The sequence below is a fragment of the Passer domesticus genome, chromosome 1 (assembly GCF_036417665.1).
Source record: "Passer domesticus isolate bPasDom1 chromosome 1, bPasDom1.hap1, whole genome shotgun sequence".
Lineage (NCBI taxonomy): Eukaryota > Metazoa > Chordata > Aves > Passeriformes > Passeridae > Passer > Passer domesticus.
In genome coordinates this window covers 85,550,836-85,569,764 of record NC_087474.1, presented here as the reverse complement: position 1 = coordinate 85,569,764, position 18,929 = coordinate 85,550,836, and the positions used below count along the sequence as shown (strand labels likewise).

Sequence of the window (18,929 nt, the reverse complement as noted above, 5' to 3'; positions counted from 1 at the left end):
TCAGGAAATGAAGTGGGAGGAAGTTGCTGGACTTATATTGTCACACTGTATGCCAAAAAATTGATCAATTTCTTGGTAGTGAATGTTAAACTGTCATCACAGTATTGAATTAAATCTAATACAAAAAATATTAAAGCATTTTTCTTTTTCAAAGCTCCTTAAAGGGTTTAGAAAGTAAAATGCAAATGTAATAATAAAACACATAGGTATATATAAACTTTTCCCAAGCTTGAGTTCTGGTTTCTCACAAGTTACCATGGTCTTTCACACAGTAGTTAGTGAGTGTGGTTTAGCAGAAGAAAAGAAAGAAAGTTTAGCAGAAGTGAGTCAGGGTTTTGCACAAAGAAAACAATATTTAAGTACCAATGCCTTAGTCTATGATCTGTACTTTCATGAGAATTCACCCTCAGAAAGATTAAACCCTCAAAAAATCACAATAAATAGTATCCTTTCAATAAGAATACACTTCCCATGAGAAAATGGATAAAAAACCCAAACATCCCACAATTTCTTTCAGTCCATAACACCCTTGTTTTTACTTCTAAGTACTAAGGTAATTTTATTTTCTTGAAAGAATTACATATTTAAACTTTTTATACTTATCTAATACAAGCTTTCTGGTGTCCGTACAAGTATCAATCAGTTAGATGACAAACTTCATCTTGCATTTACCAATTAAACTATCAGTAGAAGACAGTAAAGCCAATATTTCAAATGGACTAAAATGGAAGAATGGGGTATTATAGATTGATGTTTTACAAGTTCATGTCTGTGCTCATGAGAATAAAAAACAAGTTAAAAAAAATGTTAGTAGTCCAAGTTTACCATGTTTCTTTTAAAAAGGTTCATTTGTAAAATGCCTTATATTTGTCACACCTTTAATGATCTCTGCTCAGAATTCTGGAAAGCATTGACTGGGCACATACTTGGCTTTAAAACCAACAGTGATGTGTGCTCCCACTGAAGGAATATTTGAGAATGTTGAAGTTTATTTGAGAAATGGAGAGATCTTGGATTTTTATTTGCCACATGGGATACTAGCTAAAGGATCTAGGTCTTAGAAGTTCCCTCAGAATTTTCACATTCTCTCTTTAACTAACGTGTGTGTTCACACAATTATTTTAATATTTTTGAAACTTAGTTAATCATTCCCATTAAATGTTAATAGAAAGGAAATAACAGAGTCAACAGAAGACTTAACTAGCAGAGGAATGCTATTCCCAAGTACCATTAGCATTAGAAGTTAAAAGAACATGCACAGAAGTTAGAAGACATTTATAGGCTTGCAAATGCCATTATCTTGCTGGAATTTTCTTTTTCTGTTTTTTTCAGCTTTACCCCTAATCTATAAATATCTTTGTATAAGAGACAAACTGGACTATCTCTCCTGTTTTCAGGCAAGAATGAGGCTTTCTATTGCTGTCTTAAAAACACCTTTAATAGAAAACTTTGAGGAAAGTTTAAATGCTAGGGATATAAAAGTGACAGAAGAATTGCACTTTGCTGCCCACTAAGTATTTGGGAGAAGGGAGCCATTTATCTATCTTTGCTGATTTTTTTTCTGAAGGAAGCAATCTTCTCTCCAGGAGAACATTTACAGTATGAGTGTTATTACAAAAAGATGTTTGTTCATTTCCTGCAGGTAGGTCAAAAGACTGTGCAGAACAACACAGGCAGTATAGATTTAACATTACTGACTGCTCACTTAAATTTAGCTTGCAAATCATTTAGGTAATGTCCTCTGTTAATGTAATCAGACAATGAAATTAAAAAACCCTATAATTACAACTACGGAATAAGATATCTATGGCTCAAAGAAACTTTGGTTTTGAGGCTTTGTTGGGGAGGTTCTTGATATAATTTGTGAAGTATGTGAACTAGAAAGTGGTATACATGAAAGGTTGGACACAATGCCTACAAAGAGAGAATACATAAAGCTTAATAAGGAGCTAGAAAACTGTAAATGGTTAAAGATTAGTAAATTAATTTTTGACAAGATTCATAAACTATAATGAAGAATTTGAACATTTTAATACTACAGAAAACCTGGAAGAGTTTTAGCAAGAAGGCAACAGAATTTGTGATTATCAGATAATATTAGGATCAGTGAAAAATCTTAGTTGAAAGGAACTTCTGGAGGTCACTGATCCAGGTTCCAGCTCAAAGCAGGGCCATCTTCAAAGGTATGAAGGGGCAGAAAACATCCAAGAAGATGCAGAAAAAAGCAGAGAGAGCACAGAGTAGTGGGTACCACAGATAAATGATTTCTCTGTAGGCCTGGACTATAGTTACTGGGGAAGAAAAAATCAAACTTTTTAGTCCAGTGCATGACAAAAAGAGCTAAATACTTTTGTTTCAGTACAGTGCTGCAGACCTCTTTGCCCCACCTTGAATGTGTCCTCTTGTATGCCTGTCACTACTACCCAGAGCAATCTTAGTCAGATCTGCAGTAGCTTTACAGAGATATTTTATGGAGATTCAGAAAGTTTGCCTTTATTTCTTTTGCAGCTCTTTTACAGTATGAAGAAGTTATAAATACCTCTTCAGTTCATATTTTATGGAGATTCAGAAAGTTTGCCTTTATTTCTTTTGCAGCTCTTTTACAGTATGAAGAAGTTATAAATACCTCTTCAGTTCAAAAGAGCTCTTTATGCCCAAGGTAATATTAGTAACTCTCTGGAAGCTGGTACCTCATGGAATCACTGACATTTGCAGGCAAATTTCCACTCAGACAGGCTACTCGGTACAAAATGCTAATGGTACAGTATGAACACCACTTACCAAAACAGTCTTGAACAGTGTGCATACAACCTAAATTTGCATGCAAGACAACAGAGCAGTTTATAATGGGGGAATAAAATGAAAAGGAATTTATGGGAATATGTTTTTTTTTTCTTTTCCTTTTTTTAAGATTTGATTTTGAGAATCAACATATACTCCAGTCTTTTTCAAGAATACCATTCACCTGCAATCTCCAAACCACTTTAATAACTGGCACTTTTAATAATACATTTCTCTTAATAACACAAATTTCTTGCAGCAGCATGGCAGATTTCCAGTTTTAAGATAATCAGTGCTGACATACATTTCAGGCCTGCACATCACAAAATATTCTGTGTCCTATTAGCATTATGCCTCAAAAGTATATTTTTTGAAATGAATGCTGTCTGTTTTCAGGGGCACCTGAAGCAGAAACACTGCTCTTATTCACCTATACTAGGGACTTGCTTTCTTATGCTTGAGACTTTTTCCAGAATAAATACTTCTTCCAGAATATTAAATATCTGTAAAGTATATCAGTTTTATTATCCAGATCCTCATATTCACATCCTCCATTGGCAAGTCCACTCTAAATATACAGAAGACCCAATTAACAGCCAATGTGAAGCCTTGAATCTTCTCTTCTATTAGTTTCAGTGGGCAAACTTTAAAACCCCTATTTAGGAAGAAAGATTTTTAATATAGTTACTGATGTCTGAGAGTTTATTTTCACACTAAGAAAATTCCCATAGACTTAATAAAATATATTCTATCTGAATGAATTTCAGAATAGAAGTCCTCACATCAACAATCTTTTGTGGGTTTGTTTATTTACTTTTTGCTTGTTTTGTTTTCTTGGTTTTTAAATTTGTTTTAGTAAGTTAGCTAACCGTAGACTGGTTTATAACTGTTTACAAATGTATTTCCATTTGACACCTTTTCAAGACTTTACAATGTAAACCAACACTTAGGATATTAAACCAGCTTTCTATACCGTTTGTTTTTAAAGAGAAGTACAAAGGACTCGTCACATTTCTCTAATAATGATTAGTTTTAACACATTAGAAGAATAAACACAGATATAGGATGGATAAAATATACTACCAAACAAAAAAAGCCTAAGTAATGTCCAACATGCAAGTGAGAGTGGCAATATTAATAAAATACTGGGTTTAATTCAGGATGATGTATATGTGATAAACTGAATTTTCTGTCAAGGATAAAATTATGCAGAATCTAAGAATAAGTTTAATGTTCCAGTCTTCATTTTAAGGAAGTGGGTACTTCTAAATAATGTTACCTGAAAATGGATAGCAAATGTTTCTGTTTTTTCTTGTAGCAAAATTTTACTGATAAATATAAAGCTGAAGGCATTGATGACTTCTCTTGTATCACAGTAGTAGTTATAGCAGCAGCAGTTGCAGAAGTAATAGTAATAATCATAGCACTGCAATAGACCAAAAACATTTAGAGTTTTCAAGTTGGAAACTCTCTCTTGCCTTAATGCAAGCAAAATTCTCACAGACGATGTTGGTGCTGCCTGATTAGAACAGGACACCACAAAACATACTGGTTCTGTGGCTAGAAATTTCCTTTTTGAGATTTCTGTCATAAAGCTTCAAAGGGGAAGTAAATGCCATATGATTCAAAATTCTATCCCTTCTCTAGGGCCGCATCTTGGTAGGTAAGAAGAGCCATACCCTACTCTAGATGATAACGTAGGAATATCTTCATCATTGCTTTTCCCAAAGAAACAGGAGAAGAAAATCCAGCATGCCTAGAAGCCAGTGACTAAGCCAATATAAACAGGGAATAACCATTGAAATTGGAATTAGAAGCATAATTTCTGGAGCAGGCTAGAGAACTAACTGCCTGTTAGTTTAAAAAAATCTAACAACTGTTAGATTTTTTAAAGCAGCTTTTTTTGTAGGCTTTCTGTATTGCATTGGTAAGCACATTTAGAAAACAAAAAAACAAAAAAAACAAAACACAGCAGATGCAGCTACATTCACATGATTTTTGAAAACTTCCAGAAATTGTTATTCCACCTCTTCTCTGGGCAGCTTGTTCCAGTGCCTGGCCAATGAAGAAATTTCTCCTAATATCAAGATGGAATCTTCCCTGGTACAACTTTAAACCATTTCCTCTTGTCCTCTCACTTGTTACATGGTAGAAGAGGCCAACCCCCACCTTGCTGGAACTTCCTCTCAGGCAGTGGTAGAGAGCAATAGCATTTTCTCTAATTCTCCTTTTCTCCTGGCTAAATGGTTGGACTCAATGATCCTGGAAGTATTTTCCACCCTTAATGACTTTATGATGCTATAAGTTCATATTGCTGTGATGCATTAGCAGGCAGCTTGCCAAGCCTGAAAGTAAACTGGTAAGTTTATTCAAGATCTCAACAGGCTAGAGAAATGGTGAGTTTGGTACCATCACTGGTAAGTTTGGACTGGGTACCAGTACTGTGTCCAGCTCTCACCTGTAAAAAAATAGCAGATATCCAGGTCATTGTCACTATACCATGACCAATCCAGTCTCAAAACCCTGTAGTTTTGTTTTTAAAATCTACTTTAATCTCTTTCAAATTTAGGGAAATGCTTTCGTGGCAGATTCTATTTTCTGGAAAGAAAAAATAGATGCTACCAATACCAAAAATCTTTCTGAAACTAAACTAGAATGCAGAATGCAAGTGAGGTCAAAGATAAAGAATGAATGTGATTTTTTTCTTCCTTGCTGAAGTCAGGGTTTATGGTAAAAATTTTATTTATGTTTTTGTAACATACCTATAGAGATAATCATATATATATAAAACAATACAAAACATGGCATTTCCCTCTAATTGTACTTTAAAAAAGTAGTGAATTTCATTCTTGAAGTCCATTCTCTATTGCTACAAAAAATTACTAGTTTTGAAAAAAAAAATAAACCTGAGACCAAAAATCACTATGAGGACAGTTTATATTTATTGTAAGAAAAAATTCATTTCAAAGAAAAACTGAGGCAGGAATCTAGCAACAAATTCACTGGTATTAAACAATCATGCTGCTGTCCACCAGATACAAATGGTTAGGAGTTTATAAAACTGCAACAGCATTTTGTTCTGATTTCGACTATTTTCTTAAAGATATTGTAAAGGAAACATTTTCTAAAAACTGATTATTTGACACAAGCTATTAGAGTAATTCTTGGTTATGTGGAAAAATTTAAAATGAGAAAATATATTGACACAAATTCTTTTTTAGTGTTGCATGCCAGGAAGGTATTCCCCCAAAGACTTATTTCCTCAGGCATTGCATATGTTTCTTTCATGTGTTTCAAAATAAACAAAAAATAATTGTGCATTTTGTCTTTTGAATTCACTTTTTGTAAAATAAATCAGCTTGCCTCTTAATAGCATTAACAGAAATGCTATTTATACTTTATATTTCCCCTCTAGCTTCAGTTATCGTTCTCCATATGACAACCTCATGTACTGCTCTCAGGAGTAATATATTTTAAAACCCTACCCAAATCTTATTAGTTTCTTTTCTGCAAATATAAAATATGAAAAAGAACTGTCAAATTCTTCTCATAACCTTGCTGTTTAATGATGGTAATATGGGTAGCAATATCCCTGTGATTCTAAAGAACAGATATAACCACACCTCACTGTAACAATACACTTTATCTGTTTATTTGTTGTAATTATAGGACTTGCATTATTCAGCAACTCAAGGGTGTTTATACTTCACTGCTGCATATTATTAGTTGTCTCTGTGAATCCTGTTTTTCTCTGAATTTAACTGCATGTTTCTGTTATTGTTTTTACCAAGACTTATTAAAAACTACTTATAATTAGGAAAGACACTTTAATGTTTTTTACTCTGAGTCTTATAAAATGATTTTTCCAAGCTTTTATTCTGGTGAATTACCCCAAATTTTCACATATTTAAATTCTGATCAGGGTTTGTTGGCACTCTATTTAAATGTGTCTAAAAGTTATTTCTTTTAGTAGTTTTTTGCAATAACTATTTCCTGGTATCCTTCCCATACAACATAGAGTATTGCATAGTTTGTCAGTGAAGTACTGCCCTAACTCAAGACCTTGGCATTTTTTCCTCTGAAGTTCATAAGAAATATGCATGGCAAAGTAAATACAGAAGATGTATAAACAAAGACAAATATATTTGTTTGGTTGGGGTTTTTTCCCCAATATCTGATTTTTTTAACACCTTGGAGATTTTTTGGGTTTTTTTTCTGTAAAATCAGCCACACAGTGATGTCTCTTCATTATTTTTATTTCTGATTGATTACGGTGTCAAAGCTCTATATTCAGGTTCCTTTATCGTGGTCATTTTTTGCAGTCACTTGATAGGATTTCATTAAGTCTGGGGGATCTGACAGAACCTAGCATGAAACACCATTATTTCAGTTCTCCTATTCCATGCAGCCACTCCACAGCTTTACAAATTAGGAATTCTTTATTGTCCCTTCAATCACAAGTTTTTTCACCCATTGCATTCAAGTTGGTCCTTTAAGCAAATAGTGGAAAATTGTCTGATTTTCCATTTTCAGCCACTGCAGAGCATTTTGGAGGCAATCAGGAGCACCACAACTTGGTCCCAAAACTCTTAATGATCTAATAAACCCAGAAATCCATTCTACACACTTATATGATAACCAGCTGCATAGGAGAAATAAGTGACAACTTCCCAGTTAAAAGGTACTTTTAAAATCTTTAAAATATAAACACTTATCCTGAATTTAAAACATCACATTCCAAATTAGATGCACAGTTATTATCCATCAAAATGTCAGTATTTTATTAACTCAAATAAACTTTTGATGTTAACATCACCTGAAAAACATATCAAGAAGCTGGTTTGCTCCGTTTTCTTCTTTTCTTTTCTTCTCCATGTTAAAAGCACAGTTCGCAGTATCAAAAAAATCACAAATCATTGATTTTGAAGGTGCCTCCATAGATTTGCCAGTCCAACTCCTTTGCTCAGAGCTGGAGCTAGAGTGTACATTGCTCTGGGCCATGTCCAGTTGGGTTCTGAATGTCTCCAAGACAGAGAATCCACAACGTCTCAATGTGACCTGTTCCAATTTTTGATCAATCTCACAGTAAAACCATTTTTCTTATTTGGTTTAAATGGAATTTTCTGTGCTTCAATTTGCGCATGTTGCCTCCTGTCATTTTACCAGGTGCTACTCAGATGAGTCTTTCCTGATGTTGATCATCTTCAGACACCTCCTAGACTTCCCCTAACAGTTATTTAAACAGACTCATAAGCTCTTTCTGAGCCTTCACATCTCCAGGCTGAACAATCTGAGCTTTTTCAGCCTCTCCTTATATGAGAGATACTCAGGTCTTCATGCTTTCATGCCCCTGCACTGGACTATGTCCAGTATGTCCCCATCTCTTCTGTACTGAGGAGCCCAGATGCAAGAGCATTCCTCATGTGGCCTCACCAGGGCTGTAGAGAGGGGAAGGATCACCTCTCTCAGCCTGCTGATTTCAGTTTTCCTCACTATGTGCAGAATGGCATTGGCCTCCTTTGGCACAAGAGCGCATCACTGGCTCACGCTCAGCTTTCATCCACCAGGATCTCCACCATATCCTTCTTTCAAAAGCTGCCCAACTGCTAGTGGCCCTGCATGTGAACTGGTGCATAGGATTATTCCTCTCCAAGTGCTCAACTTTGCATTTCCTGTTATTAAATCTCTCTTCATTTCTTGTTCACCCATTTCTCTAGCCTACTGAGATCTTTCTGGTTGTCAACATGACAGTCTGATGTATCAGCCATTATTCTAGTTTTGTGTCATTTGCAAAGAGAGTGAGAGTGGTTGAGAAAGTACTCTGTTCCACATACCAAATCATTAATGAAGAGAGTATTGTGTCCTGCATAAGCCACTGGGAGTACTTCCTAGTGATTTGACTCCAGCTGCTATCTGGACTGCTGGTTACAGCCCTTTGAACCTGCCATTCCAGACAGTTTTCCATCCACTTCACCCTTCAGTTATCTAGCCCATTCTTCTGTGTGTCTTGTTCTTACATGAATCTCTCTCAATCATCCTTAATTCTTACTAGCTAGGGAGGTAATTTTGGAATTTGAATCACTTCTTATCATTGAGTGCTATCATTATAATGAATTCTAATTGACAGATTCTATACTAGTCCTTAAAATAGCTCTGCCTTAAGTTTTTCCACTTCCACAGGGACTGACTGTATTCTTAGTTTTACTATGCTATGACTATATTTCTTTCCTCTAAATCATGTGTTATAAAACATTGTACATTTGTTCTGTGCTTTTCTATTCTCATTACTCTTGTCAAAGGCTTCTTTAAATCCTTTACTAGAATCAAGCAAATTATATCTTCTTCCTCTTTCAAATAGACTTTTTAAATTTTTTTTCAAAGAATTCTACAAAGTCAATTAAATGGTAATAATTCTATGTGAATCTATGTTTTAAAGTATTAGTACTACTGTTAGTATGACTGCTCCTTCCCCCTGCCCCAGATTTAGTCTCTAGATCCTTCAACATAAACTATAGTATGACTTGATCATCTCATTTCCTAATACTACAAAGAGATTTCAGGAAGCACCTGCACTGAAACAAAGTAAATGCTTCTGGACACGAAAGTGCTGATGTTTAAGAACAATGCATGTTAAAGAAAGAAAAGGATTGCCCATTAATTTTTATAGAAATGGTGTGCTTTAAGAAGTAAGAGCACAAGCAGAAAAAAACTGTGGGTTATTACATCAGCATTATTTCCACAGAGCAAAGGGGTAGGACTTCTTCAGATTTCAGAGATGATATTTGACCAATGCTGACAGTATATATCACATACAGAGATGAAAAGTGAAAGTAAATATCTTATGAAAGACTGAGAAAGAATAAGGTTGAAGCATGAAGATATCACACAATTGGGGGTAGAAATATAATGTCGATTATAAATGTCATGTATGTAAAATAAGCCTGGTTACAAATAGCGGCCAAAAGGATGATAGGTAGAAACTGAATTCTATCAGTGAAATATAGCAGAAAGAGAGGAAAACACTCCAAGAAACTAACTACGATCAACACTTTATACCCACAGAGCACGTCTTGTTGTTGAAGGAACACAATCTTTACGGGCCTTGCAGGTTCTGCTGCATTCTTGGCCAAGCAAATGGTGTCAGAAACTGCAAATGCCTTCTACTATGTCAGATAAATTTGAGGAATACCACCCCCACAGCTAAATAACACTTTTGTCATAGCCTTTGACTGGTAGTTCTGCTTTACTCTTAGTTCTGCAATACCTTGTGCTTGAACTTGAAAGCAAAAGCCGTAAGACTAGATATGGGATCGACAGCACTTAAAGGAAGAGCTTTGGCCATACACAACATATGCTCCTTGTTCCACCACAAATTCAGTTATTAAGCTCACAATAGATTTGGAAGAGAACAGTTTTAATTTTCAAATTACTGCAAATAACAAAATGGTTGAGGAAGTAGACATAAGGAAAGGCTCTCTGTCATTTAGGCTGCCCTTCAGTCTGTCTGCCATGCATCTCTTCCTCACTACTATCTCTTCCTTTTTTCATAAATGATAATTGTCTTTCCAACTCACCCTATAGATTTACTTATTTTTACAACCCCAGCTTTAACAGCAACAAAGGCATTGCAAGGGATAAAAAAATCAGATTCATGTTTTCCTGTAACAAATTGCACCTGAAATAGAGATTTCTAAGCACAGCATCTAAAAATTAGAAAAAAAAAAAAGAAGAAAAAATAGTATAATTCTTACAATTTATTCTATTCTGTTTTAGTTATGAACATAATCCTCCTTCTTCATACTATTCTCAGCATGATATATGTACCAGCACTCTTTTGATTATGTGAAACAAACAATGTGGAGAAAGCTATGTTTAATTTTTATGCTATTGAGATTTCTTTCTGGAAAATAATTACATTTCAATGGTTTCCAAAAAAGGATTTATGAATACTGTTTTTTTTCAGTGTCCCAGTGTAGCTTTTTAGCTTTTTTTTTTTTTAATTAACAGTATGCACCTGCTCATGATTAGGATTTAATTATATTTTATTTAATTATATTTTATTTATGCTGAATTCAGTTTTATGCTGAACTGAAACGACATTCTATATATATCAACACTGTCAAGCACACAGGCGTGTTAGTGTTTACTTTTTCAAGGAGCTAATAATAAAATTCTTTATCCTATTATTTACTATAGGAAAGTACTTAGCTCAAAATGTCAATTTAGTTGTGAATGTAGGTACAATAATAGGAAACAATTTTTTGTCTTTATGAAACACATTCATGCTGTTTATTTTGTAACATGTACTAGTGTACTAAATTTTAACTAAGAGATGAAACAGATGAAAGCAGACCAGGCTCAATAATGTCAGTGGAACCTGTTAGAGGTAAAACCTGCATTTTATCATAAAAAAAAGAAAGAAAATTAATACACAAAAGCATTTCACAATTTTGATCAAAATCACTGCCACTGAAAGATGGTATCATGAACAGTGCTTGGGAGGATTGAATCTATCAATCCAGAATGGGACTTCTTCTTTCTTCATTTGCCTTGCCTTATTGATTTTTTTTTTTAAATTTAAAACTTTAACTGTGGAAAAATAAAGACCCTGCAATAAGAAAGCTTAACTGAAATGTTCTTTAAACTGTCCTTGCTCCAAGTAGAAATATTTGTCTTAGACTCCTCAGTCAGATGGCATTTGATCACTGCAGGGCTTGTCTGAGGCAATGGAGATTCATCAAAGTTAGAGGACTTCCAAATGCACAGGTAAGTATTTACTATATCTTGGCAATTTGCCTATTAAAAGGCCAGAAACATCACCAGAAACTACTAGGCATATGTGAAATATAAATTAATATGGGCATACAATTAGCATGCAATTTGCTAAAATAGTTGATAGTAGATACAAGAAGGAAATATTAATTTCTCAGACATACTAAATTGTGCTAACATCTAAAACATATGAATTGTGAAACACAAATGGTACAAGCTGTTGATTTTAGGAGATTGAATGCTTAGAAATGTTGCTGGGTAAGTTGGCAGCCTTCTGTCCCATGCAGAGAAATCTGGCAAATTTACACAGGTGGACTCACATAGGCACGTGATTTTGTTTAATTGTTCTCTGGCGTTAGAGTATTCACAAACACACAGAAAATTCTCCTTTAGCTGGACTAACTAAAAACCCACTGGTGTTTAAAAGAACATAACATATTAAGATAGGATTTCTCAAAATCTGAGAGTGATTTCTTTCCTTTCTAATTTTTATTTTTTCATAATATATGCCAAATAAATTATTTACCTATCTCAGAAGCAGCCACTGTGATGTTGTACCAAGGTGTCTCCTCTCTGTCAAAGATCTTGGCAGTCTTAATGGTTCCAGTACTAGCATCAATGGTGAAATACCTGTCTTCTTCTGTGTTATGATCAATGAAATATCTATGAAGAAATAGAACAATAAATATATATTTGTTGTAGTATATAAAATCCAAAGTAACAGAAAACTATATAAGAATATTTCTTTCAAACTTTTAAAATCACAGACATTTTAAAAAACAACCTGGAAAAACTCTATAATTTGGAGAAACCAAAAGGAACACCATATTTAATTTCTTTCACAATATTTTATTTCTCTTGATACAAAACAATATTTCCACCATGAGTCACAAAGATATAAATTGCTAACAGGTGGTATTTTGCACAGCAGTACACAACCTTGTCAAATGTATTTTGACATGCATGTATTTTGACTAAAAAATCATAGAATGGAAAAGCAGAAAAGAAAGCAGAAAGGAAGATATTATTCAGCGTATTTGCCTGTCACTGCAAACCAGTGTGATCAGCCTTGTTTCAAAGCATGCCTCTCTGACATTAACTTCATGACAAGGTGACACATAAGCCTTTTGGAACATCACCATTACACATTCAGAGCATCAGAAACATTTGGTTGCCAGAGCAGCCATTGACACTACCCTAGAAGCAAAACTGAACTTCCCTGCTTTACTCCCTTGGCTACTGGGCACTTTGCCTAGCAGGGAAAGTAAAAGCCTTGAAGTGGGTAATAGAAGCAGAGGGAAAGAGCACAAAAGTAGAAATTGACGAGACTTTTCTCAAAGCTGGAATTATTTACATTGGCTTTTAACAAATGAAGCAATTACAGAACCCTCCCAAGCCTTCTTGACTAACTCCAGAAAAAAATAATAAAAAAAGGAAAAATATTATTTTATATACCATAACTACTTTTCATTATAATTTTTCATCCCTGCTTTCATTCTGTGAAATTCCATGTATATTTAATATATGTAAGGCCTATAAAGGTCAAAATTATTTATTTGTCCATCCAATTGCTGTTATTTTTACATCACCAGAATGTAATTCCTAGCTAATAAAAAGAGTGGCACACATAAAAGTTGCCAAGCACAAAACAGCAAAAAATTTCTTATTTCTCTCACAATGTACTTATTTATACCAGTTGTGTAAATAAAAAGAAAGCAAACAAACAAATATTTAATTGAATGATATATTAAAGGCAGAGATGATGTGAAAAAGTAAAACAAAGAAAATGCTTAGAAGGGAAAGCAGAAATCTGAGTGAGTCACCTTAACTGATCAAAGGATTGGAGGCTCACTGGAAAAGCCAGATGGGATTTGGTGACTGGGGGTAAATCTTCCTTACTGGAGGGAACCTGAACCTACCTCTCCCACCTGCAAGAAGTATTCACATCTGTCTTACAGTATAGTAACTTGTCTCTTGAAACTCCAGATTTTCTTACCATGCCTCAAGTATTTTCAGCAGCTAAAGAACCGTAGTTCAGTCACTGGAAATCAAAGCATCCAAACCTAGGACAGAATATCTTTCTTTTTGCCTGTTCTCCATCTTTCAATATAATGAAGAGTGAAAGCCATGCTGAATGACTGTTGGAGTTGTTAGAGAGGCAGTAGACCTCAGTTCCTACCAATTTTATGTTTTCTGGAGCAAGGATTGCCCTTGCTGTTTCCCATAATCTTAGTCAGAAACTATTGCGCAGTTCATTATTGCCAACATTTGAGAATATCTCATTCCAAAATACACCAAAAGTACCCTATCATGACACTTTGGATGTTCAAGATGGCAGCTCAAGTTTCTTCAAACAAGTGGACTAATAAGATCTTGATTATATAGGTAATGAGACAATTTTTCAGAATTTAAGTCAGGAATTTTTTTTTCAGAGGACATTATCTAGCATTTCGCTAACAGAATGAAAAAAAAAAGAAAAACCAAAACAACGATGTTGACAGAAAAAGACAAAGAAAGCTAGTGAATTTATACTCAGCAGTCATTGCAGACACATTTCTGAAAGTTGGTGTGACTCTTCATGCTTGGTAAACTCAGGAGAGGAATTAAAAGAAAACTCCTGATGAACACTCATCAGTCACTGATCATGAAATGCTGGATGGTGCAGATATTCAAAGAAATTTATTTTGCTTTGAGGAATATTGGAATCCTCTGAGGACACATCACAAAAAGAACTAAAATGGACCACACAATTATCCTCTTGGCATTATTTTATGTGGCCCTATTTGTACAAGCTATAAGCACCTCTTTCAGAGTGTGCCAGTCTCATTGGAGAAGTTGTATCTCCCATGTCCACAGATAGCATTACCTTTACTATTTATAAAAACTTGGACAGTAGTATCAACCTCTAAAAATCCATAAAGCCAGCATGTTAGCCACAGAGTCATGTTGACATCTGAGCTTTGTCCAGAAGATACATGCTTCAGGTGGAGAAAAACCCCCTTGCATTACACTTCATGCTTGAAACTGAACTAGGAAAAATAGCTGGAATGTTTTGATCATACTACTATTAACATAGAAATAATGAATGTTTGATTGTGTTGGGCAAGATATATACACAGATACACATACAACTTTGACATGATGAACTAGAAGGTTAAGAGAGAAAGTGCGGGAAGCATAATTGTCTTCCTGTTTTCTTGGAGACCTTTTGCTGGTAGAGCTTACAATCAGTTATGCAATGATAAAATTTAATTATTTCTCTCCTAGTATAGCTTTGTTTTTCTTGACTCTAGGAGTCTCCTGATAACAACAAGGATTATTTGCTGAAACAAAAAATCAAATATTCTTTCCTGACCTGTTCTTATGAAATATGTACTTCAAATACAAATCAGTTTATAATACAATAGTCTCATCCCTGCAAACATTAATTACTCTCGACACTATTTGCTTATTATCAGCATCAGCACAGTGACTATTCTGTTAGTCATTATTGTGCTGACCACAGAACCATAAAAATAAGGCTATGTATTATTTGTAGGCAGTAGCTTAAAAATAGACAATTTCATATTGGGCTTCAATGAGAAAAAGACTTAAAGGAATATGAATTCCCAGCTGCTGTTGTGTGTATATGTTACCTCTTCCTCTGAGCAAAGTACAGAAAAAAAAGGAAAATATTTGTCCCAAAATAAAGCTTGTGTAGAAAAACTGATGTTTGATTTTCTGATGAATTGTGATCATCTAACAATTCATTTTCATAAACATATTATAAAAGATGGTCTTTTTTCTTTTTTAATATGAACATCTTTTTCTAAATCAGTTACTTAAGTGTGTTCCACAGAAACTCAAATCTCAGTTAAAGAATTTAGGATTGGATTAATAACTTCAGTTGTATTTTCTGTGTCATTAATGGAAAAAAAAATAATCCTGTGGTATATCATTGTACTAACACTTCTACTTCCAGTAATGGTAGAACAACTACTTTTTTTTTTCTAATTTGTCCACAGTAGCACTTCCTTTTCATGTGCTAGCTTTTGCATACAGTTTGAAATATTCACAGATTGACAATTCTTTTCTTCATCAGTTAATAAGGGTGTGGTACTTTCTTAGGCTTTCCCATGATTAAAATGTTCAGTTCTCCTCCATTACTCCAAATATTTCCTTAAAACTGTTTTGTGCATCACATCTAAAGTAGCCATTTGCGCTTCTGTTTCCCAACTTTCATGAATGTGTCAGTAAAACAAGTTACAGAAGATATTCCCACACAGTAGAAAACCTAGGAATGCTAGTTCGGCTTCCAACTGCTTTAAAAATATTTCGTACAAGAACTCTCTTGGTAGACCAACTCATTTTTGCCATGTAAGAGGACATTTAGAACAAGTTTCAATGTTTTTACAAAGTGCTGAACAATTTAAACCTTTATCAATACTAGTCACTCATTTATCTACATATTGAGAATAGAGACCAGATATATCCATAAATAGAGCACATTCTTCAGCCAAGGATGCTTTACTTTAGCTTCTGAATTTACTTCATCTATTAAAAAAATTACTTTCATCTGGATAATAGGGGAAACAGACATAGTCATTCCCTTCTGCTCTTACCCTTCCCTCCACATCTACTGATCTACTTTTTGATGCTTTTTCTAGACCACAAAAATATACAATGCAAGTTTTGAATTTCAAAGAGTGATTTCAAAAGAGATTTTTCACCTTAACTCAGTTGATGGTTTCTGCTCACTTAGAATGCATTAATTCAAAAATTAATTTAAAATATTCATTTGAGATATTTATTTACGGGCATTTACTCATGACAATGCCACGTGACTTAGCATGCTTATAACCATGGTGCATTAAATCTGCACATCAGAGCTGCACTGCACATGTTAATAAAGAGACTTAATAACAAGACATGCCTAGATAAACAGTTCTCCAAAAACTGTTTACATGCAAACCAGCAACAGAAACCAATCTGAAAGAAGCTTCATTAAAAAGAATCATGAGTAGAGAAAACTTAATAGTCACACTATCTGAAGATAATCTGAAGGAAATTAAATACCAAAACGGAATCCTGCTAACATTGGGAAATGCAGTAAGTGCCACATTTTTATTAGGTAATCTCAGTGAATGGAAGTACACTCCCAGCTTCATCCATATCCTTCTGACCAAAGCAAGCCACTGGCTCTTCCGGCTTCATTCCTCACTTCCTGCCTTATAGTGAAGCAGTGAGTCAGTGATGACAGATAGTCTCCCATTTTTGCTGAAAACTAAAAGCATTTGCATCAATTAGGAAATAAAGGAAAACATATACAAATGATGACCCTTCCGCAGAAGGTCACTATGGAACATACAAATCTGCTTTCAGTATTCAACCTGTCAGACTTCTAATAATAAGAATTTCAAGGGTGCTAAAGTAGTTTAGAAATACTAATGAACTCCAAACCTTTTAGGAGGGCTTCTGAAGCTAAAAGGCATAAGCATTTTCAGAATCTCTCTACCTAAATTATTGTCTTAGTATTAACACCAGTCTATCACTGGATAGACAACTGGCATAGGCTGTTACTGTTCTGGCACGGCTCTCTCCAGTTACTGTGTTCTAAGGATGAACCTTGACTTTGAACTGTTAAAATAGTTTTGAGATTTTAAGTTGTTTCTTTCTTTTTTTACTTAAATTTTTTACTTATCTTTTCATTATGTCATTTTAAATTTATTATCCTATTTATCAACTGCAAAAATGAACTCTGTTACCTATTTCTACCTTGGTTGCAAATCTTATATTGATAATAAACTTCCAAAGACAAATTTCAGCCAGATGTGAAGTCAAAGATCACAATACTTTCTTGGACTTTAGAGATATAAGCAAATAGTGAGTTCTGAAATAGCAAGTGAAGTTACTTATAAAGAATTACTAAAAAAAAAGTCCATGGGAATGGAACAGAACCCTGTCCAACCAACTGTATCTTTAAAGACCATCAGTTAAAAGTCAAATGCCATTGTAAGGAAATCAGTTAACAATTTAAGCAAGAAACTTTATCAGAAAGTAATAAAGTACATAAAATTTTATTTAATTTTATAAAATATCTTAGAAAAGGAAGAGTAAGCAACTGCATAGAGTGAGAAAAGGAGGCATACATGACAAAGACTGAGAGGACCAACCATCTGACACTTGCTGTGTTTGACCAGCTGCAGAACAACAAGAAATGGCCCATGCTGGGACATAACCTTAGTGTGTTCCTGTTATCTTCTCTCTGCCTCCTAACAGCAGCACTCATGATCTGGGAACCAGCAGCAAAGCCTTGATGCCAAATGAGGTGGTGGGGAGACATTCTGTTGCTATGACTGTCTTGCACAACCGTACCTCCATTCCAAAGCCAATTTAATTCCCCAAAGTTCAAATAAATTCAGCCAGGAGAGAAAAGCAATTGTGAAGTATGAATCAGAAGTCATGCCAATCAGCAGGTAACCAATTTTCTCCCTGCAGCATGTCTGGTACATTAAGGAGACATTCGATTTTCCAGAACTCCTTGGCAGAAGACTGCTACTGAGAACTACATCCTTCAACTGTGCTTTCCAGGTGTGAAAACTGAATACATTTGAAGATAGCTTGGAGAAGGCATTCCCTCTGTTTACTGTTCCTTTGCTCTTTTTTCAAACATAGCAGAACTTTGAGAAGGATACTGTTCCTCTCACAGCATTTAAAGGCAGCTGATTCAATATGCTGTTCCTGCTGAGTTCTCTCTGGTGCTGGCTGCCAGCTGACATCCCCCAGCTGATCAGCAGCACCTTCCTGTTTCCATACAGGACTCCTGGCTCACCTCTCATGCTAAAATCTCAGCTCAGCCAGAGTGGCAGTGTTCCATGTCCTAGTCCTAGTGATGTGAGTTGAAGGATCCCAGGGAACACAGGGGAATTCACAGCAGTGAACCACTGTCTCCCAGAAAACTCCCTGAGAAGCAGACACTCGTGGTTTGAATTTTATGTAGAAGTCAGCTTCCTGCTCCAGTTCATATTCCCATCCTCTCACACAGATGGGAGTTCAATTTCTTTGAACACAGGAAATTTGGAACACTGTTCATTTGAAGGAAATAAATGTCTAGGTCTTTCTAGACACTCATAATTTCTAGCTGGCAGTTTCTGTCTGCATGAGTTAATCAGTGATCAGTTTTCCAGCTAATTCTACCAATCAGTGTAGGCTAAGAACAGGCCACACCCTTCAAGGCATAATTCAGAATTTAGAGCAAGATAAAGGTTTGTCTTCTTTTCATGACTATGAATTTCTTCAGCGGATTATGACTGTCCAAAAGCATTTCAGGTAGATGTGTTGATGGCAGAACTATATCTTATTATATCCAATTGCTTGTAATTCAAAAGAATTAACAT

General features: G+C 34.9%; 1 protein-coding gene across 12 annotated transcripts in view; it reads right to left on the bottom strand.

Moving 5' to 3' along the window:
• The window catches only part of CDH18 (cadherin 18), a 499,122-nt gene that overhangs the window by 23,478 nt on the left and 456,715 nt on the right, over window positions 1-18,929 (bottom strand). For all 12 annotated transcript variants that reach the window (XM_064427840.1, XM_064427851.1, XM_064427862.1 and 9 more), the window contains one exon: window positions 12,080-12,216. In XM_064427840.1, coding sequence (XP_064283910.1) covers window positions 12,080-12,216 — 137 coding nt within the window. The remainder of the gene's footprint in view (window positions 1-12,079; window positions 12,217-18,929) is intronic.